Source organism: Ambystoma mexicanum, chromosome 1p (assembly GCF_040938575.1).
Source record: "Ambystoma mexicanum isolate Mex_15411 chromosome 1p, UKY_AmexF1_1, whole genome shotgun sequence".
Taxonomy (NCBI): domain Eukaryota; kingdom Metazoa; phylum Chordata; class Amphibia; order Caudata; family Ambystomatidae; genus Ambystoma; species Ambystoma mexicanum.
Genome location: NC_090921.1, coordinates 1,421,862,115 through 1,421,885,495, shown reverse-complemented (window position 1 = coordinate 1,421,885,495; position 23,381 = coordinate 1,421,862,115). Strand labels below are relative to the sequence as shown.

Here is a 23,381-nt window from a genome sequence, read left to right as displayed (position 1 = left end):
AGAGAACAAGCATGAGTGAGAGAGCTCAAGATAGTGACAGAGTGAGCAAGAGTGAACGCAAGCAGGAGTGAGCGAGCGAGAGAGATGGTGAGAGAGTGAACGTAAGCAAGAGAGAGAGAGGATGAAAGTGCAAGAGAGCAAGTGAAAGAGAGCGAGTGAGAGTGAGCACGAGAGAGAGCGTGAGCGAGCAGCCAAGACCGAGAGTGAGTACAAGAGAAAGTGCAATTGAGAGAGCAAGAAAGGGAGAGAGAGCGCAAGAGAGAGAGCTGAGCGAGTGAGAGTGTGAGAGTCTGAGAGCAAGCAAGCAAGAGAGCAGACGAGAGTGCGCAAGAGAGAGTAAACATGAATGAGAGAGTGCAAGTGAGAGACCGAGAGAGAGAGAGCACAATAGAGCACGATAGAGTGAGAGAGAGCGAGGGAGAAAGCAAGTGTGAGAATGAGAGAGAGAAAGATGTGAAAGAGCTAGAGAGTGAACATGAGCAAGAGAGCGAGAGATGGCATGAGAGTGAACGTTAGCAAGAGAGCGAGAGAGAGAGAGATGGTGAGAGAGAGAGAACATGAGCAAGAGAGCAAGCAAGAAAAAGTGAGAGAACGAGCGAGAATGAGAGCGAGTGAGCGAGAGAGCAAGAGAGATAGAGAGAGCGAGAAAGGTGAGCGCAAGCAAGAGTGCGAGAGACAGTATGAGTAAGAGAGAGAGAGAGCCAGAGAGAGAGAGAGAGTGAGAGTGAGAGAGAGCAAGCGAGAGCAAGAGAGCAAGCGCAAGTGAGAGAGTGAGCATGAGACAGAGTGATATTGAAAGAGAGGGAGAAGGAGAGGGAGAGGGAGAGAGAGTGAGCTGAGAGGGTGAGCAAGAGAGCGCAAGAGAGAGCAACCACAAGAGAGCAAGTGAGAACGAGAGAGTGCAAGTGAGCGAGTGAGAGAGAGAGCAAGTGAGTGAGCGAGCGAGAGAAGAGAGCAAGAGAGAGAGGGAGAGGACGAGAGAGGGGGAGAGGGAGAGCGAGAGCGAGCACGAGTGACCTGTAGAGCGAGTGAGAGAGCAAAAGCAAGAGAGTGAGAGAAAGAGAGCACACGAGAGATAGTGAGGGCAAGCGAGAGAGGGGGAGAGACAGAGAGCAAGAGAGAGAGCAATGGAGCAAGCAAGAGAGCGATAGAGAGCCAGAGAGAGCAAGCAAGCAAGAGAGTGAGCGAGAGAGAGAGAGTGCAAGTGAGCAAAAGAGAGCGATCACGAGAGAGAGTGTGAGAGACCAAGAGCGAATGATAGAGTGAGAGCGAGCACGAGAGAGAGTGCGATTGAGAGAGCGAGAAAGGGAGAGAGGGAGAGAGAGCACAAGAGAGAGAGCTGAGAGAATGAGCGAGCAAGAGCATGAGAGAGCAAATAAGAGAGCGAGCGAGCGAGAGAGAGGACGAGAGAGCAAGCAAGAGAGAACAAGCACGAGAGAGCACAAGAGAGCAAGAGAGCGAGTGAGAGAGAACAAGCATGAGTGAGAGAGCGCAAGATAGTGAGAGAGAGTGAGCAAGAGTGAACGCATGCAAGAGTGAGAGTGAGCGAGAGAGCAAGAGAGAGAGAGAGAGAGAGAGAAGGCAAGAAAGCGAGAGAGAAAACATGAGCAAGTGAGAAAGAGTGAGCGAGAGAGCGAGCGAGCCCGAGCGTCAGCGAGAGAGAAGGAGAGAATGCAAGCAAGAGTGAGAGCAAGCGAGAGCAAGAGAGCAAGCATGGGTGAGAGCGAGAGAGAGTGAGTGAGCGAGAAAGAGAGAGTGAGATAACAAGAGAGCAATCGCGAGTGAGAGCACATGAGAGAGAGCAAGCAAGAGAACAAGAGGGAAAGAGAGCACACAAGAGAAAGAGAGAGAGAGAGAGCAAGAGTGAGTGAGCAAGAGAACAAGCGAGAGAGAGGAGAGAGCAAGCAAGAGAGAGAGCCAGAGAGAGCAAGCGGGATAGTGAGAGTGAAAGAGAGTGCAAGAGAAAGAGCAAGTGAGAGAAAGAGAGAGAGCACGCGATAGAGCGAGAGCATGAGCGAACGAGAGTGAGTGAGAGCGCGAGAGAGCACGAGTGAGAGAGAGAGAGCAAGAGAGCATGAGAGAGCAAGCACAAGCAAGAGAGCAGGTGCGAGCGAGCAAGAGTGAGAGAGCGTGAGTGAGAGAAAGAGTGAGAGCGAGAGAGTGAGAGAGAGAGAACAAGTACAAGTGAGAGAGAGCATGAGAGGAGAGCAAGAGAGTGAGAGCGAGAGAATGAGAGCAAGAGCAAGCACATGAGAGAGTGAGCATGAGAGTGCAAGAGAGAGAACGCAAGAGAGCAAGAGAGCTTGAGATATCATGCATGAGAGGGAGTGCGAGTGAGAGACCAAGAGCGAGAGAGAGCAAGTGCGAGAGAGCTAGAGAGCTTGCATGAGAGAAAGTGTGAGTGAGACAGAGAGCGAGAGAATGTGAGAGAAAGAGAGCGAGCAAGAGAGAGCACATGAGATAGTGAAAGAGCGAGCATGAGAGAGGGAGAGTGAGAGATAGAGGGAGGGAGAGAGGGTAGAGGCAGAGAGGGAGAGGGAGAGAGCGAGCGAGAGAGGAAGATAGAGAGAGCAAGAGAGGGAGAGAAATCAGGAGAGCGAGAGAGCAAAAGTTAGAGAGAAAAAGCGAGAGAGAGCATATAAGAGAAAGAGAGAATGAAAGTGCCCAGAAGAGAGAAATAGCGAGAGAGCAAGCAAGAGAACAAGAAAGAGCGAAAGAGAGAGTGAGAGAATGAGAACGTGCGAGAGAGCAAAAGCGAGAGAGAAAGTGAGAGGGAGTGAGAGAAATAGAGCGAGAGAACACAAGAGAGAAATAGCGAGAGCAAGCAAGAGAACAAGAGAGTGAGAGTGAGCGAGAGAGAGAGCAAGAGAGAGAGAGAGCGAGAGAACACGAGCGAAAGAGATCATGAACACAAGAGAGTGAGAGAGCGCGCAAAGGAGAGTGAGCGAGAGAGGGAGCAATCACAAGAAAGAGAATGAGCAAGAGCAAGAAAGAAAGAAAACAAGCGAGAGAGCGAGTAAAAGCGAGAGTGAGCAAGCGCAAGAAAGAGTGCGAATGAGAGAGCTTGAGAGCGAGAGAGTGAGAGTGGGCATGCAAAAGCGCGCACAAGAGAGAGCGAGAGAGAGACTCTCTGCCAGTCCTTCTGCTACCTTCACCAGTGAGGGAATCATCCAGCCCACTTTGCTTTCAGCCTTTTTCTCAAACTGATCTCATTGAAAGAGATCCTCCCCTTGACAAATCAGCCCATTAAATAGCACGTGATTTCCTTTGTGCTTTTGACCGAAATTCAAACTGCAGTGCTGAAGAGAACATTTTTTAATTCATCTGGCGCTGTTTCCTCCTTTTCATAAATAAACAATGGAGTGTAGAGAAGTATAGGGAAATACTTTTCCCTATTCTAAATTTCAACAAGGTAGCTCTGCATTTCATCATCCACAGTTTAGCGAAGGTCTGACTTTTAAGTAGGGCCAAGGGTGTGAGACTCATGTGTGAGCCTCAAGCTGTGTCTAATAGATTATTACGCAAAATGCACAAGCTAGCCAATTTGAATTTGACCCTGCACAACAGGTTTTATCATTTGCACCACACCACAGCAATGGACTAAATGCAATGAAAGTAAAAAAAATAACATACTAATTCTACTAACATTCCAGGACCCAATAACATAGTCCCCTACTAATATTCAATGCAATTTAGGTCATTGCTATGAGTGGAAAATATTGTTGCATAGGGACAAAGTTGCCCATTTCATAAAATGTAAAGATATTTGAACTGTGCAAAGCCAACTGGAAATGTAGAATTAGATTTGTTCTGCAGTGAATACGTGACAGGATTGAGATGCCAGTTGATTTCTTCAAACTGCCTCCATTGTACATTTATGAAAAAGGAGGAAACAGCGCTGGATAAATGTACCATTTTTCTCTTCTGCGCTGTAGTTTGAATCTCTGTCAAAGGCCCAAAGGAAATCACGTGCTATTTAATGGGTTGTTTTGTTAAAGAGCAAGAGCGTGAGAAAGCGAGAGAGAGCGAGAGTGAGCGTGAGATAGTGTGAGCAAGATCGAGCAAGAGAGAGGGTGCAAATGAGTGACTGAGATCAAGCACGAGAGCGAGTGCGATTGAGAGAGGGAGAGATAGCGAGAGCGGGAGAGAGAGTGCAGGAGAGCGAGCCAAGAGAGCTAGAGCGAGCAAGAGAGAGAGAGAGAGAGAGAGTGAGTGAGAGAGGACGAGAGAGCAAGAGGGCGAGAGAGTGTGAGATAACAAGTGAAGGAGAGCAAGCGAGATTGAGCATGAGAGAGAGCGTGAGTGAGCAACCGAGAGCGAGCACGAGAGAGAGTGCGATTGAGAGAGCAAGAAAGGGAGAGGGAGCTGAGAAAGTGAGAGCGCGAAAGCATGAGAGAGCAAGCGAGAGAGGAGAGAGCACAAGAGAGCAAGCGAGAATGAGAGAGAGTGTGAGTGAGAGAGAGCAAGAGCGCAAGAGAGTGAAAGAGAGAGAGAGCGGGTGAGAAAAATTAGAGTGAGAGAAGCGGGAATGAAAGCGAGTGAGAGAGCAAGAGAGAGAGAGATGTGAAAGAGCGAGAGAGTGAACATGAGTAAGAGTGAGAGAGAGCGAGAGAGAGCCAGAGAGTGAGAGCAAGCGAGAGAGTGAGCGAGAGCAAGCAAGAGAGCGAGAGCGACAGAGATGGCAAGAGAGTGAACATTAGCAAGAGAGTGAGAGTGAGAAAGATGGCGAGAGAGAACATGAGCAAGAGAGCAAGTGAGAAAGAGCGAGAGCATGAAAGTGAGTGAGAGCGAGAGAGCAAGAGAGCACGAGAGAGAACAAGCACGAGAGAGCAAGCGAGAATGAGAGTGATCACAAGAGAGAGTGCGAGAGGGAGAACGAGAGCGAGAGAGAAAGAGAGAGAGTGAGAGAGAGCATGAGAAAGCGAGAGAGAAATAGAGAGAGCAAGAGCGAATGAGTGGGAGAGAGTGAGAGCGAGAGAGAGCGAGAGAGAGCAAGACAGTGAGAAAGCAAGCGAGAGAGAGCTAGTGAGAGAGAGAGAGAGAGAGCATGAGAGAGTGAGAGAGGGAGAGCGAGAGAACAAGAGAGCAAGCAAGTGAGAGAGTAAGACAAAGTGAGAGAGAGTAGGAGAGAGAGAGCTAGCGAGAGAGAGACGCACCGAGAGTGAGAGAGCAAGCAAGAGAGAGAGTGAGAGAGAGCAAGAGAGCAAGCGAGAGAAGGAGAGAGCAAGCTACAGAGAGGGAGAGAGAGAGAGACAGCGTGAGAAAGTGATCATGAGAGAGAGTGTGAGTGAGAGACGGAGAGTGAGTGATAGAGAGTTTGAGAGAGAGCAAGCGAGAGCGAGCAAGAGCATGAGTGTGCGAGAGCGTGAGCGAGAGTGAGAGACAGCAAACGAGAGAGCAAGAAAGCGAGTGTGAGAGAGAGTGAGAGCAAGTGCGAGAGAGTGAGAGAGCAAGCTAGTGAGAGAGAGACACAGAGTGAGAGAGCAAGCAAGAGAGAGAGAGAGAGAGAGTGAGAGAGCAAGAGAGCAAGCGAGAGAGATAGAGAGCAAGTGAGAGAGCAAAAAAGCAACAGTGTGCGAGAGAGATGGAGAGCAAGCAAGAGAGCGCGAAAGTATCAGTGTGTGAGAGAGAGAGCAAGCGAGTGAACAAGAGCAGGAGCAAGCGTGAGAGCGAGCGAGAGGGAGAGCGAGTAAGGGAACGAGAGAGCAAGCAAGAGGAGGGTGAGCAAGCAGGAGAGCAAGCAAGAGAGAGCGAGAGAGCAAGTGGGAGAGAGCGAACGAGAGAGAGCAAGCAAGGGCTAGCAAGCAAGAGAGAGTGAGAGACAACAAGCAAGAAAGAGAGCGAGAGTGGAAGAGAACAACAGAGAGCAAGCGACAGAGCAAAAGAAAGAGAGAGAGCAAGAGAGGGAGCGGGAGAGAAAGTGAGCGAGAGAGAGCGAGAGAGCAAGATAGTGAGAGAGCGAGCAAGCACGAGAGAGAGCAAGAGAGCAAGTGAGAGAGAGCGAGCAAGAGCACAAGAGAATGAGAGAGTGAAAGTGTACAAGAGTGAGAGGGAGAGAATGAGAGAGCAAGTGAGAATGAGCGAGTGCATGAAAGAAAGCGAGAGAGCGAGAGACAGAGCAAGAGAGTACAAAAGAGCAAGCACAAGTGAGAGAGAGAGTGAGAGAGCAAGATTTCAAGCGAGGGCGAGATTGCAAACGAGAGAGCAAGCTTGAGTGAGAGCGGAAGCACGAGCGAGAGAGCATGCGCGAGCAAGAGAGATAGAGAGAGAGCGAGTGAGAGAAAGAGTGAGAGCGAGCAAGAGAGAGCGAGAGAGAGAGCATGAGAGAGCGAGAGAGCAAGAGAGTGCAAGCAAGCAATAGTGAGAAAGAGTGAGAGAGAGAGAGAGAAAGAGAGAGCGTAAGAGAGCACATGAGAGAGAGAGAAAGAGTGAGAGACAGAGAGAGCAAGATAGAGGGCAAGCAAGCAAGAGAGAGGGTGAGAGAGAGAGTGAGAGAGCAAAAGAGAGAGCGAGAAAGCGAGAGAGAGTGAGAGAGACAGAGAGAGAGAGCATGAGCGGGAGAGCTAGAGTGAGCGAGCAAGTGAGATTGTGAAAGAATGAGTGAGAGAGAGCAAGAGAGAGAGAAAGAGAGAGTGAGAAAGAGCCTCATGAGAGAGAAAGAGAGATAGCGAGAGAGAGCACACAATAGAAATAGTGAGAGAGCAAGCAAGAGAATGAGAGAGCGAGCAAGAGAGAGAGTGAGAAAGCGAGAGGGAGAGCAAGTGAGAGAGAGTGAGATGGAGAGACAGAGAGAGAGTTCAAGTGAGAGAGAGTGAGATAGAGAGACAGAGAGCAAGCGAGCGAGAGAGAGAGCGAGCGAGAGAGAGCAACAATGAGAGAGTGTGAGTGAGAAACCAAGAGCGAATGATAGAATGAGAGCAAGTGAGAGAGAATGAGAGAGAGCAAGAGAGCATGAGCGTGTGAGAGAGCGAGAGAGCACGAGATAGAGCGAGCGAGAAAGAATGAGAGAGCGTGAATATAGAGCAGGAGCACGAGAGAGAGTGAGAGAGAGCAAGAGAGAGAGCGAGAGATAGCAAGAGAGCAAGCAAGAGAACAAGACAGTGAGAAAGCGAGAGAGAGCAAGAGAGAGTGAGAGTCTGAGCAAGATCACAAGAGAGAGAGAGCAAGTGAGAATGCGAAAGAGCGAGATAGAGAAAGAGAGAGTGAGAGGGAGCGAGCAAGAGTGCAAGAGTGCGAATGTGAGAGATATTGTGAGTGAGACCGAGATAGAGAGAGTGAGATAGTGAGATAGAGAGAGAGAGAGTGAGAACGAGAGAGAGAGAGAGAGAGCAAGCGAGAGAGCAAGCACAAGTGAGAGAGGGAATGTGAGCAAGAGCACAAGAGAGAGAGTGAGCGAGAACGTGAGTGAGGAAGAGCGAGCAAGAGAGAGAGTGAGCAAGCATGAAAGAGTGAGCACAAGAGAAAGAGAGAACAAGAGAGCGAGAGAGATCAAGAGAGAGAGAGAGCGAGAGAGAGGCTGCACTGCCACCGTTCATTGCCTTTATTATTTATTTTTATGATTTTTTGTACAAAATGAGCTGCAGGACTGAGTGTCTTGCTTGTTATTGACAAAAGTCTATGCTATGTTATGCTGTATTATTGGCATTTGTTCCAAGCACGCTGCCATTTTCATGGTTTCCGGGTGCTCACATGCATCTGAAACAAAATGGAGGGAGGGAGTGGTTAGGAGGTATGGGGAAAAGACATGTGTTTTGCTTTAACGTTGTTGCATGTAGAACCTAGTACAACTGGCATCTGTGTGGGTGTGTTTTCTTTGAGGATTGTGATTTGTACCCCAGAGGCGATTTTGTTTTCAGATCAGAGACCTGGAGAGTCTGTGGAGGATGTGGGTGTTTTAGCCAGTGGTACAGGTTTTTAAGTTGATTGGAGAGATGTAGAGTTGTGACTATACTGGTGTGGGTTGAGGAGTTTCTAAAGCCATTTGTGTTAGCGAATTTGTGAGCATGTGTTGAGTGAGTGTGGATGAAACAGGAGATTGTTAGTAGGTTATGTTCTTTGCATATTGTTTTTTAGAAAAGTTAGTTTGATGTTCTTTGCTTTCTCATTGGTCCCAGTGATGAGGAACTTTTTGAGAGAGGGTTCAGCTTTGTAGGTTTCTGGTTTGAGGTCATGTTTGAAGGAATATATAGGCTGAGATCAGATAACAGAGTAGTGCATTTTGCATATTTATTGAGAAGCACCTAGATTGAGAACATGGCATATGGAGCAGTGCAATGTGCTCAAGTGTGAGAACATCCAGGTAGAAAACACAATTAAGAGCAATGATGTGGGCTATAAGGAAATGTAATAGGGACATGCGTTTCCCTATTCTGAATTTCAACAAGGGTAGCTCCACATTTCATCATCCACATGTTAGTAAAGGTTTGAATTTTAACTAGGACCAAGGGTGCTAGACTCATGTGGGAGGCTCAAGCTGTGCCTAGTAGATGTCCGTATTCAAATGCATAAAGCACATGCTAGCTAATTTGAATTTGACCCTGCACAACCGGTTTTCATCATTTGCACCACACCAGAGTTGTGAACTAAATGCAATGAAATAGATTATTAACATATACATCCTAGTAATATCCTAGGACCCAATAGCCTATTCCCTTACTAATATTCAATGCAATGTAGTCCATTGCTTATGAGTGCAAAACATTGGTGAATTGAAATAAAGTGGCCCATTTCATAAAATGTAAAGTCATTTGAGATGTGAAAGGCTAACATTTATATGGAAAATATAGAATTAGATTTGTTTTGCAGTGAATATGTGACAGGGTATAGATGCGAGTTGATTTATTTAAACTGGCTCCATTGATCATTTATAGAGAAGGAGGAAATAGCACCGGATGAATGTAACATTTTCCTGCAGCGCTGCAGCTTGAATCTCGTTCAATGGCACAAAGGAAATCACATGCTATCTAATGGGCTGGTTTGTCAAGGGGAGGTGGTTTGAATGACGCATGAGGTTTTATAACAGAGCTTGCAGCAGAAAGTGCTGGGTCATTCACTCACTCTCTGACTGACTTCGGGAGCAGAAAGGCTGGCAGCTGTCTAAAGAGGGTACGTTCCAGGTGAAAAGGTAGTGGACCAGATAAGAGTTCTTCTGTCCGACAACAAGAGTGGGTTGCAAACAGTTCAAGACACACACATAATTAAAGATTTCTGCAGTAAGTTCAGCCAACTTGAGGAGAGTGCAGATAAGTGAATGCTTGATACTAGGTAGCGTAGGTATGTCATTTCATTTTTTGGTGCTGCACCATGGCATTTTAAATGAGTATGTAAAACTGTGTTCATATTTTTTATCTCACGTTTTGCTGCAATAAAACTCAGATTGGCAGAAGCTGTGCTATGCCAATTTTTGTTGCAAAGTGCAAGGCCAATGTTTGCAGAACTCTGGGAATTATTGCAAATAGAATGTTTTGAAACCCATTGCAGGAACGACTTTGCTTATGTTTGAATTACAATGTGGATGTACATGTCATTCTGTGTAACTTGCATATTTCTAGCTTCTGATAAGGAATAACAATTTGAAAAGGTTACTAGCCTCAGTGTACTTATTTTGTACTCTGCTTTATTGGGCTGGCATGCAGAGAGATGTAGAATGTGCAGTAAAAAGAAATCAAATAAAGTTAATCACTGTAAATTGTCTTCTCTGAGAGGCTCTGAATGACTGTTTCGTCTTTCAATTGCATGGTAAATGTATTCTGGGATGCAAGCCACAAGGGCATAAGGTGTTATTGTAGATAAAATACCACAGGAGGGGATGAGTTAATTGTTTATAGTGTACTAAATCCATTGTTTGATTACTGCCAGTGAGTCCGGCAAAATAACAATTATCAGGTGGTATTCTGAAGTTAGGCTCACCACTATATCAAAAATACCACTATACCACAAAAATACCATGAAATACTAAAAATATAGCACAAAAAGATCTCTAACAGGGCTTATTTCTGAGAATACCTAATTATAAAACACAATAGGGATCAACGTAATGCCTTTATATCCAAGAGCATCTAGATATAAACTATATAATGGAGCAGTATCTGCACCAAAGTGCAACAACACTCAGACATATAATATGGTATTGTGTGTTGCTACCCACTTGTATTACAGAAACACTGTGCTACTATTTCATTTGAATTATTGTTGTTCTTTGTATTTTGGGCTGCTAGATATGTTCCTCTTCTCCTTCAATGTATACTTCATCCTTGTGATCTCTCTGTGTGCCCTCCAGACCCTCTGGTTTTCCGTAATGTCTCTGTATGCCCCTGCCCCATAACCTGTGATGTCACTGGGTGCCCAGACCCTCTGGTTCCCCATGTCGTCACTGCACAAACCAACCCCCTGATCCCCATGATGTCGCTATATGCCCCCAGCCCTCTTACTTCCCTGCGATGTCACTGAGTGCCCCTTCCCCCTGGTCCCCTAAGATATCGCTGCATGCCCTGTACTCCTCTTGTTTCCCGTATTGTCACTTTGTGTCCACACCCTTCTGGTCCCCTTAATGTTGCTGTGTAAACCCAGCCCCTCTGGTTCCTGTGATGTCTCTCTGTGCCCTCTGGTCCCCATGCTGTTGCCCTGTACCCCCAAGCCCTCTGGTTCACTTTGATGTCTCTCTGTGCCCCCTCTAGTTCCCATGCTGTTTCTGTGCGTCCAGACCCTCTGGTCCTATTGTACCGTTTCCTCACTGTCACTTGCACTGGGTGTCGCTAGACAGAGTGCAGTGGCTAGTCTTTGCATTCCTTTTCATGGCCTGTGGGAGAGTTTTTGCATTTTCCCTTGTCTTCAGCGCTTTTGAAGCGCATTCTGTGCAGGCGCTATGTAGATGAACCATCATATCATATATCACTATGCTTACTTACTCTGTACTCTACACCTCAATCAATTCGGCCTAGCTGCTCATATACAAACACTACCCAAAAAACACCTCATCATTCTAATAGAACACAGCTATACCCCACGAAAAACCGGCCTAGCTGCACACATAGTCCCGCAGGCCTAAAGCAGCCAGAACCCAGTCTTGGTCTCCTTTGGCCAGACTGCACACATTGCACTTATACCAGTACCACCACATCTAATGCTAGGATGCAGCTTTCATCAGGCAATTACATTAGCTGCACACTTAACTGGTGCACCCAAGCACCCATCTTCACCCTACTCTTTCAACTGACCGGGACTACGGTCCTCGAAGGGCGTTCAATCTACCTGTGCTATGAGGTCATACCATGATATATAGAGTGCTATATAAATGCCAAATAACATAACATTCAATTGTAACGATTTTATTTAGTTTCAATTATATTTGAAAATCGCACCTTATGTATTCACAGGCTTGTCCCTACTTACTTAGCAGATCTCATTGCCTTGCATCAACCTTCTCGCTCAATACACTCTGTTTCTTTGTGTCTTCTTCATGTTCAGGGTCCTCCTTGTGCAACTTCCCGCTTCAGTTTATTTCACCTCTTAGATGCTAAATTAATGAATGCTTTGCCTCTTCATGTTTTTCTAACCACTATATTAACTTAGTTTAAAATACTACTGAAGCAAAAACAAATTCTGTCCTTAGCCTTCCTACTTGCATATGCTTATATTGGTTTGACAGTGTCTATTTTGTGTACTTATCTAACATTTAAATCTGTTTCATTTGTTTTTGTACCGCTACTGTATAACGATTTGTTCCGAACTTTGATAAAAAGGCTGTAAGACAACAACAAATAAATAAAAATAAAAAACACCAACAAAGAGATACAAATATAGGGCAGTGAAATGGGTCCACGTCTAAGAAAACCCAAGAAGAAAACAAAATTTAGAGTAGTGCAATGCGCCCATGTGTCACCTGGACAGAAAACTCTACATAGAGCAGTGCAATCCACTTCCATGTGAGAACATCTAGTGTGAAAACACAATATTGAGCGGTGCAATGCGTCTATGTGTGACACACCTAGATAGAACACACAATATAGATAGATATGATATGGCATTTATCACGCGCCTATACACAAGTGTTTAAGTGCAGTCCACTTAAGTCTGAATACGCAAATTGGAAACACTATCTAGAGCATTAGAAAATGCCATATTGATCAGTACAATGTACTTAATTTTATCACCTTCCATTGTAATGCACTTGTATGACAAAACCTAGATTTAAAAAACACATATAAAGCAGTACAATGTACCTATGTTTTGGAAATCATTGATAGAGTACACTGTGTATACGAAAATAGAATGTGCTTATGCCTGACCACAACTAGATATAAAACACCATATTAGGCAATGTAATGTGCCAATGTCTAAGAATATCCGTTACCCAAGTGTTGCTGGGAGAATTGAGATATGAACATCGCAACCAATGAATAAACTTTATAGTTCCTAATTTGATTATTGTGTTTGTGGTTGACGCTTAAGAGTGTGGATTGTTCTAGAAGAGGGGATCGTTGGGTAGTGTTTGTATATGAGCAGCTAGGCCAAATTGATTGAGGGGTGTAGCTGCACTTTAATTGAGTGATGGTGTAGAGTACAGAGTAAGCATAGTGATAAAGTGGCACATTGAGGCATTGGTGTTGCTCCAAATTCTTAGCCATAACATGCTTGGGGCAGCTGCCCAATTGTCCTCCAAAAAGGCATCTCCAATTCTCTGTGCCCGAGGCGCAAGAAGAAGAACCCGGGAGTCCCAATAACCTTTTGAAGTAACCATTTTCCTGGGCCTGCATGTCACCAGGCTTTTGATACCCCCCAGAGAGCTGCTCCATATAGAGAGGCTGCCTTGACTTGCATGGTATACACTTTGAGTGCCGATTCCAAGTGTTGACCTTTCCATTTAGTGGAAAAACGAGAGAGACACCCCAGGCATTGGCACATTTTCAGGGACTGTTTTATGACATGTGCCTTACTTATTAGAGACTCAGAGTATCTGACACACATAATCATACTCTGTCACCCTCGGGATCACATCCCCTTAAAGGTGATGGGGCGCATCTTGATAGACTTCCTGACTCCACTACAACTCATGACCGCTGAATTTACAAAATTGATTTTAAGACCTAGGCTGGTCATGAAGGAGGCATAAGCGTCCACTAAGGACCGGGAATGGCCTGCCCCCCACTTGCAGAAAGTCCACAGCAGTGTTCAACAAAACCTGCAACAGCCCATTGTTGTACAGAGTGAAGAGTATGGGGGCCAATACACAACCCTGACGTACACCCAGTATGATGTCAAACCACTCGATGCACCTCCACCCGGTCGAAACCGAACATTGGCTTTGGTGTTCGAGTGGATCTCCCGCAACACTTTCAGAATATCCACAGGACAACCCATGGACTCAAGCATGGCCCACAGCTTTGCACGATTCACTTTATCAAAAGCTGTGCTTAAATCCATGAATGCAAGCTAGACTACCTCACCCTTACAGAAGACAAAGTTCAATACCAATATGTACAGGTTGAGCACCTGCTCCATGGAGCTCAAACCAGGGTGGAAACAAAATTGTATATCCGTTAAGACGTCCCTCTCAGTAAGCCAACACACTATGTGGCCCAACAGCACCCGGACAAACATTTTAAACAGTGTATCCAACAGAGAAATGGGGCGATACGAGAAAGGTTTGGTTATATCCCTCTTTTTGAAAATTGGAAAAATGGTTGCCGTCTTCCACAATGGATAATGGCCTGAGCTTAAGCAAGCATTAAAGAGATACAAATATAGGGCAGTGAAATGGGTCCACGTCTAAGAAAACCCAAGAAGAAAACAAAATTTAGAGTAGTGCAATGCGCCCATGTGTCACCTGGACAGAAAACTCTACATAGAGCAGTGCAATCCACTTCCATGTGAGAACATCTAGTGTGAAAACACAATATTGAGCGGTGCAATGCGTCTATGTGTGACACACCTAGATAGAACACACAATATAGATAGATATGATATGGCATTTATCACGCGCCTATACACAAGTGTTTAAGTGCAGTCCACTTAAGTCTGAATACGCAAATTGGAAACACTATCTAGAGCATTAGAAAATGCCATATTGATCAGTACAATGTACTTAATTTTATCACCTTCCATTGTAATGCACTTGTATGACAAAACCTAGATTTAAAAAACACATATAAAGCAGTACAATGTACCTATGTTTTGGAAATCATTGATAGAGTACACTGTGTATACGAAAATAGAATGTGCTTATGCCTGACCACAACTAGATATAAAACACCATATTAGGCAATGTAATGTGCCAATGTCTAAGAATATCCGTTACCCAAGTGTTGCTGGGAGAATTGAGATATGAACATCGCAACCAATGAATAAACTTTATAGTTCCTAATTTGATTATTGTGTTTGTGGTTGACGCTTAAGAGTGTGGATTGTTCTAGAAGAGGGGATCGTTGGGTAGTGTTTGTATATGAGCAGCTAGGCCAAATTGATTGAGGGGTGTAGCTGCACTTTAATTGAGTGATGGTGTAGAGTACAGAGTAAGCATAGTGATAAAGTGGCACATTGAGGCATTGGTGTTGCTCCAAATTCTTAGCCATAACATGCTTGGGGCAGCTGCCCAATTGTCCTCCAAAAAGGCATCTCCAATTCTCTGTGCCCGAGGCGCAAGAAGAAGAACCCGGGAGTCCCAATAACCTTTTGAAGTAACCATTTTCCTGGGCCTGCATGTCACCAGGCTTTTGATACCCCCCAGAGAGCTGCTCCATATAGAGAGGCTGCCTTGACTTGCATGGTATACACTTTGAGTGCCGATTCCAAGTGTTGACCTTTCCATTTAGTGGAAAAACGAGAGAGACACCCCAGGCATTGGCACATTTTCAGGGACTGTTTTATGACATGTGCCTTACTTATTAGAGACTCAGAGTATCTGACACACATAATCATACTCTGTCACCCTCGGGATCACATCCCCTTAAAGGTGATGGGGCGCATCTTGATAGACTTCCTGACTCCACTACAACTCATGACCGCTGAATTTACAAAATTGATTTTAAGACCTAGGCTGGTCATGAAGGAGGCATAAGCGTCCACTAAGGACCGGGAATGGCCTGCCCCCCACTTGCAGAAAGTCCACAGCAGTGTTCAACAAAACCTGCAACAGCCCATTGTTGTACAGAGTGAAGAGTATGGGGGCCAATACACAACCCTGACGTACACCCAGTATGATGTCAAACCACTCGATGCACCTCCACCCGGTCGAAACCGAACATTGGCTTTGGTGTTCGAGTGGATCTCCCGCAACACTTTCAGAATATCCACAGGACAACCCATGGACTCAAGCATGGCCCACAGCTTTGCACGATTCACTTTATCAAAAGCTGTGCTTAAATCCATGAATGCAAGCTAGACTACCTCACCCTTACAGAAGACAAAGTTCAATACCAATAGGTACAGGTTGAGCACCTGCTCCATGGAGCTCAAACCAGGGTGGAAACAAAATTGTATATCCGTTAAGACGTCCCTCTCAGTAAGCCAACACACTATGTGGCCCAACAGCACCCGGACAAACATTTTAAACAGTGTATCCAACAGAGAAATGGGGCGATACGAGAAAGGTTTGGTTATATCCCTCTTTTTGAAAATTGGAAAAATGGTTGCCGTCTTCCACAATGGATAATGGCCTGAGCTTAAGCAAGCATTAAATGCTGCAGTCAGCAGCTGGGCCTATAAATCAATTTGACTCATGAAGAGGTCAGCAGGTATGGCATCCAGGCCTGGTGCTCAATTTCAAGACTGTGCCCCAATTGCTTTGGTCACCTCCTCCAAAGAAAAGCATAGAGCCACTCCAGCGCACTGCTTTTCCTCTCTAACTCAGCCATCGTCATACAAGGTTCCAAAATAAGAGACCCAATCTGCAGCCCCCAAATGGGTTCCGTGTGGGCGTTAAGTTCCCTTATCGCAAGACCCCCTTGATACAAATTCCCAGACGCCCTTTGCATCCTTTACCCTGATGACCTCTAGAAATTCCTCCTAGGCCATGACCTCCAGCTCCAGTTTCCTTTGCTCAATCGTCCTGCCATAGTCAGTATGCGCCTGAGCAATGCTGCATCTGTCCACCGCAGGACGCTTTAGGGCCTCCAAAAGGGACGATTTTGCCAACCTGCATTTTTGATCAAACCAGCCCTGCTTTCCTTCACTTCTTAGTTGTTTAGGGACCACTGAGAAACACCCCGTGAGTGCCTGCAAGATATCCATGAAGAGGCCCACCACTACCCATTGGCTGTTTGATTCATCCATGATCCCCATTAGGGCAGCTCATTGGGTGGCTAATATTTCCAAATGCAAGCCAGAACCCAAAACTTTCCCCCATTTGATGCTTCTTCGTGATGCCACATCACTGTCTACTTGACACTAAAAGCTAGAAGTGCATGCCTCCACATCAGTTCTTAACAGTTAACACCAATGGGTAATGATCACTGTTCCCCACTAGAGCGACTTCAAAACTCTCATTGAGTTTCCAGAGGTCCAACGTAAGACAAAAATAGTCTATGGTGGAAAAGCCCAAATGATTGTAGAAAGTGCGTTTGCTGGGGATATCTTAATTAATGCACCCATTCACTGATCGCAAGCCCCACTCGATAAGCCAGGTGCTCAACTGGAGGCCCCTGGTACAGACCCTTTTATCCTCCATTTCCAGTTCAAGAACCCTGGACATTTGTTCCTCAATGGGTTCATAGAGGTCCTTAGAAAGACCACAACCCATTTTTACTTTAATGTCCCCACCACAAATAAGTCTTTCCTTGAGGTTCATTGGGTCAACCATATACATATCTACAAATTCCTTTAATGTAAACCAACCCCCCCAAGCCCCCTCTACCTTGTTTGGACTATTGTAGAAATTAAAAAAATCAAACCCTTCGGTGCCCGGGGAGTTGTAGAAATTCCAACAAGGTCTCAACCACCTCCACCCTACAAGGTAAGGAGGCCTTGACCATCACTGCCAAGCCACCAGAACTCCGCCCTCTCCTGTTCTTTTTGGCGGGGATGCCATAAGAAGCATAGCCATCCAAACGGGGCAGCTCCAACTCCCAACTTTCTTGCAGTAGTATGATCTTGTGGCGTTTCAAAAATTCCACATTCTCTCCAACTGCAATTTGCTCCTGGAGCCACCTATGATCCAGGAGACAAATTTGATTTCCTTATCCACCCCATTTTTTGAGCCCTGGTGTATTGCCTGAATTCCCTCCTCCCCCAAGGGTGAGCACGGTGCTCCCTCCTGTTCGAGCTCTGTGGCAGTCTCCACTCCCCCCACCCCCAAGAGCAATCACTGCTCTCCCTTCTGTCAGTCCTGGGCATCCATTGACATAAGTAGCTCAAATCGTTTCTGTACAACACAGTTACCAATTGGTTCAGCTCGGTCACAGCCATTTATCCCCACAGTGACCCATGAAGGCACGTGTTCTACGGTGGTGGCTGCATATAGAACAACACTACCCCGATACAAATCCTCCTGTGAAAGTCATTCCCCTCGACCCTCCGGCAAGTCTACCGCCACCCTCCCTTGGGGATAAAAATAATCCAGCCCCACCAAACTGCTATCTAGTTTTGAGTCATTAGCCCTTAGACCCCTTGTTAGGTTAGAGGTCACCATGTGGCTGACTAATATGGGGTTGGAGAACGACACCACAATACAGTCACCCTTAATTAACTTCATGGTAGGGCCCACCCAGCCTCTCTTCTAGCCATTAGCACTGATTTTGGGTTTATACTAGGGCCAATTATATTTGAATGAATCCAGTGTGTAGCTTTATTAATCAATGATGAGGTTGTTTCTAATGCACCCACACAGGTAGGCTCTGGACCCCCATTACCACACCTACTAAGGGGGCCGTCTGCAGGGGAAGATTAAGTAGTGTGCTAGCCCTGCCTTCCCACCCACTGGACGTATTTCTAGACTGGACATGCAGAGGAGGATTTTCCCCCTCCATAGACAGCCCTATGCCAGTGCAACTTGTTAATACAGCTGTGGGAGTGGGCCACGGAGGGATATGACTAGTGGCTATACCCCAGCTTTCCCCCTGCCCCATCTGACTACTTGCCCTGGTGGCGGTTTGCTCTAGATGCAGTCCACTGCCGGTGCTATTTTGATTGATGGCATTGAGTTTCATTTTTAGATTTCTAATTGAGTCATCCATTATCATAAAGGTTTCCATAACCCCTTTTTTAAAGGTTTGCAACAGGGCATATGTGACCTTTTGTTTGGTTTGACATTGAACATCCGGGAGAGGGCACCCCATTAGAGGCCCCCTGATTGCATCCAGTAATGAAAAAAGGGGTTTCAATGTATTGTCTAATAACTTCTCCAACCAAGGTTTGTCGTCATCTTTTGTAGTTGATGCTTTGGAGTCATGCCTGGATAGTGATGTAGGCCCCAGATCATCTAGGGTCTCCTCAACCAGCCTAGGGATGACCAGTGATATTGCTCTTTCCCCGGGGGTGCCAAATGTTTCAATATCCTTATTTACCGACGGCACCCCCGAGGTCCTCCCATGACAATCCCTTGGGGGCTCAGGATACACGGGATGCTGGGGACAGAAATAATTTCTCCCATTTCCCCACCTGCCATTACATTAGTAACCCCTATTGAGGAGGCGACTTCCCAGATGGCTTTTTCTGTCACTTGTATTCTGTCAGCCAAGTTCACGGCCATGGTTTTTAGATAGGAGTCCAACAAAAGTTGGCTCACGTTTTGTCTAGGTTTAAGGGCCCTGGTGGCTGGCTTCGTGATTGTCTTAGGGGTTCTTATATGCTTTGATTTGTTTGGCGCTAGTGGCCATAGTTTCCTCCTCTCTTAATTTGTGCTTTACCATCCTTAAGGTAGATCACCTTCGCCAGCCCACACAGGGACCCTTAAAAGACTGCTAGAGGAATAGTCAGGAAAGGAAAAAATGAAAGTGGTGGTTCAGGAGGCACCAAAAGCCATGCCTGCACAGTAGAGAGCACCACAGCCGAGCAGCCAAGGAGCAGGGTACAGGGTTTTAGCTAAGGACACAGGCCGACTATCTTAAAATACATTAAGACACAGCAAACAAGTAAAACGATATATTAGCACCAATGTTTTAAAAATAAAAATAAATGCAACAATGCATACAGTATTCTAAAAGCAAAAGGTTGCACCATGCATACGTTATGCCCAAAGCTCAAATAAAATACATGACCCGCAGGCAGACAGTAGACAAACTGCCTGCGATTGTCCCACAAGATGGGAAGAGGAGAGCAACCCTATCCTTGCAGCCCTACTAACAGCAAAAAATCAGGCAAGTGTGCTTAATATTGCACACTGCCTGGGTGAAAGGCACTCCTAGACACGGGGGAGAGTTATGTCTCGCAGTCCCCTTAAAGGGAGATAAACCGACACACAAGGAGAAAGAGGGAGAGGAGAGCCTCGCAGCCCTCGTTTACAAGCAGGTCAGTAGTGAAAAACTCTAGAGCACACTCAAATAGTCCTAAACAATAACTAAATGCAGCTAAACCTAAGATGTGAGATATTATAAAGCAAGAACTCACATATAACCCAACATTTGAGCCAGCAAAATAGATACATTGAATACGATGTTTAAACATGCTTCATGGTTAAAGCATGGTTAATACAAAAGTACAATTGTATGATTGTATGGCAACAGCAATCAACAGTCAACAAAGAGTCCACAAAGGATAAGAAAAATAAAAAGCAGTATGGAACACAAGACACAGGCACACAGACAGAGACGCTGTGTCAGACGGGTGATACAAGTTTGCTATGAAATAGCAACTTTAAAAGGGAATGTGAAAAGAGCATTCACAGTCACAGTATCAGTGTCAATATCAAATTGGCAGTTTTTAGCAGCATTCCCGTTTGTATTTCCTCATCAGCGATCCTCCAAGAGGGTTCGGGAGATAAGTTTCCAAAGTAAACTCAGGCAAAGTAAAACAGATTGGGACAAGATCCACAGTCCCACGGTAGGGAGGCCGCAGGGTATCACAGGCTAAAGTACCAATGTTAATACCCGCGTTAACATTAGACTGGCCAAGAAGAACAAACAGGACCAAATGAGGGCAGGGCACACCCAACGCCAAGGGAGTTGCCTTAGTCTGACTCCCATCATCCTCGCCTTCAAGTCTCAGTCAACACAATGGAGCACATTACCTGCATCTGCAGTCTGCGTCAGACTGTCTGCCAATGTGTTCCCCCAACGCCTCGGCCAGAACTAGAGATGAACAAACAAACAGGATGAATTCAGCAGTTGTGCAGGGACACTCGCACACGCTGCCGAAGGACGCCAAAGGACTCAGCATGACTTAGCTCGCTCTGCTCCTCCAAACGCTTCTTAAGCAGGAAGGCTCCTCCTTCCAATTGTTAACCTATTCCTTGCCAGAGCACAGAGACCAGGGGAAAGTGGTCCAAGGATGCCAAAGGACTCAGCAGGAGTCCCATTCGCAAAAGGTGCACTATGAATAATTCATGAGTAACTCAGACTTACTTATTTGGATGCCTGTGTTTGCTTAGTAGATGGTAAACTTTGATACTTTTCATTGAGGCACCCATGTTAATTTGGTGTGTGGAATATACAGAACATAGTTGACATTTGTTTTTCATGTGCATTTGAAAAACTAACTTGAAAGTTACATGCTTATTTGTTCATACAGAAATCTAGGACAGAAGTTATACTTGATCCAGATGAAGTTCTATGTGCCACGTAGAGGCTATACCAAACTTCCACATTGAGTGCAAAATACAGATCTGGGGGTGAGAAGAAGACAGTAGTTTTAGGGGGTCCCTTTTTTCCAATGTAAAAGTTTTGACAGGTGGGAACGCCCCCTGGTTGTCCTTATTCCTGCCCCCTTTTGATATGTTTTTTTTTCTGATGTGGAATTTGATATCAATTAATGTTTGATTTTCGATTTGATATACATTTTATGTAAACGGCTATATAAAATGTTTCTGCACTTTGATACGGTTTGATATAAAGTTTATATCAAAATGTTTTTAATATGGGAGAGCGTGTGTGCGCTGTTGCTTGGCGGAGAGCAAAGTGAGTTGTGAGGAGTTAGACGGCGAGCGTTAGGGTTTGGTGACACAGCGATGACAGCGATGACGCAGGAGTTGGTGGTGCTGCATGTGTGAGAGTTTGATAAAGGTGGAATATAAAGCTAGTCAGATTGGGTGACATTTATTTAATTTAGACTTGATAGGAGTTTTAGAGAGTTTGAATATAATTCTAGGGGGATCGCCAACATGATTTTATATGGATTTGATATAATTTGACAACACTTCTAGCAGATTTTTTTTTATATCGGATATTTTTCTGATATCCTTTTTGATATCAAATTATTATCAGTCATTTTTATATCCCAATTCATTTTTTGATATCAAAATTTCTCGATATCAAAATAATACCTTTATCTAAACTTTATATAATGTTTATTTAAAATTTGATTGAAAGGGCTGGCTTAAAACTGCGATGTTGACCCCGGTAGGGTCGGACAACCAGGATATATATCACTCTGCGATGGGCTGGAAAACACATCACTTTTTCGGAAAGCAGTTATTATGAACAGATATAGCTATGGCGAGGGGTGAACACCCCCAGGAAGTCCAGTGGATTTGATGGTGTACGAAGGGCTGGAGGATGCTCAGAATCTAATGCCTGGCTTTGAACCCGAAGAGTTTTGGGACAATGACGAGGCTGTTTTGGAGCAATCATTTGCAGTCGATGCAAACCCTGAACATGAGGACTGCAAAGCTACGGTGATGTCGGCAGATGCAGCGATGACAACGGAGACCGCTTCTGGCCCCCAGAACCTGGATGAAAAACAGGGCCAAGTGTGCGGGGCTGGGGCGAACCAGATTTTGGCCTTGACTATTCATATTTATTGTGCTTGCTGTTCCAGCTGGTTTGAAACCCCAGGGTCTTTTGAAAGTAGCCTGTTTAAGGCCTATCTATCGCTGCTGGAGAATGGCAGCCTTAAAGACAATGCCGCTATTCAATGCGTTTGTTATTCAAAACAAATTGAAAACCCAGCGGATATCAATCTGTGCAAGGATTATATTGTGCTAATGAAGATTGACATGACAAGCAGACCCCTCTTCCTGCTGATTTTCGTGCCACCCAGGGGATTACGGCCATCATAACGGGGCGTGTTTAAAAAAAACACTTTTACAGGTGGTGCTACGAACATAAAATTAATGATCCACAGCAGGATTCTCACAAGTGTTTGGAAAAAGCTTTGCAGATAATTCACTTTGTAAAATATGCTTTGTGTTTAGCCCAAAACCCATTATAGACTTGTTGCGACTGACACAACCGCTGACACAGATAAGGATCGTAGCGGGGACTGAGCAATGCGTATGTAAAACATTATGAACTATAGAATCAGTGAATAACCCGCTTTTGAAAATTAAGCAGTTAAGTCGCATGTGTTTGATGGGCACTAGAAATTCATTGAAAAAACAGTTCCCAACTGGGCGGGGATAAAATATATATAAACGGAGTATCACATGAGCGCTTAACGAAGCAGTGGCATACAATGTGGTTGTATGGTATTCGCAGATGTTATTTTAATGTGAATTTTTTAATGTGAATTGGCCTCATTACGAGGTTGGAGGTAAGTAACTTTCCTTACCGGCATGGAGCAATCACTGTGTCTGTGTTGGTAAGAGCCCGCTAATAGCGGGCCATTACAAGTTCGCGGGCACAAGCATTGCGCCATGCCGGTAAGGACATTACTGCCATGCCGCTAAAGACCCAAAAATGGCCCTTAGCGGCATCAAGGAATGCGCTGATAGCACTACCGCCATTAATGGACCCGGCATTAGCGGTGACAGCTATTAGCAGTCACTGCTAATAGCGGAGACCGCTAATAGCGGTGACTGTAAATAAGCAGAACCGGAAGTAGCGTCATCGCACAGGAACGGGAAAGAGCATGGCGGCCATCTTTAAAAACACAATCCATTGCCATCCTCAGCACCCAGGACCTGCATCAGCACAACATCAGCCCCAACTTCACCTAACACTCCATCAGAATACCCAAGGCCCTGAAGAAAGGTGCTGCACGCCAGTGCAAGGTCCGTTTCTCAGTGGAGGAGCTAAATATGCTTGCCGACACACTTGCTGAAAATGCAGACGTCGTGTTTGTTCAAGACATGCGGCGTGCCGCCCAGATAAGAAAGAAGGAGATCTGGGAGGAGGTGGCACGCAAAGTCAGTGCGGTGGGCACCACCCCCCATACTGTAAAGGACGTGCGCAAGCGCTGGGATGACCTGCGCCTCCGTGTCAGGATAATTCTTGCAGCCAATCGGAGCCAGGGCAGGGGAACAGGTGGCGGAGGAGGCTCCCCGTTCAAGATGACACACTGGGAGGAGACATGTG

General features: G+C 45.6%; 1 protein-coding gene across 1 annotated transcript in view; it reads left to right on the top strand.

Moving 5' to 3' along the window:
* The window catches only part of LOC138558200 (RNA-binding protein 25-like), a 195,180-nt gene extending 174,468 nt beyond the window's left edge, over window positions 1–20,712 (top strand). The window contains exons 4-5 of the mRNA XM_069642667.1: window positions 4,795–4,901; window positions 20,659–20,712. Of these exons, the coding sequence (XP_069498768.1) occupies window positions 4,795–4,901; window positions 20,659–20,712 (161 nt within the window). The remainder of the gene's footprint in view (window positions 1–4,794; window positions 4,902–20,658) is intronic.
* Window positions 20,713–23,381: the final 2,669 nt, after the last annotated feature.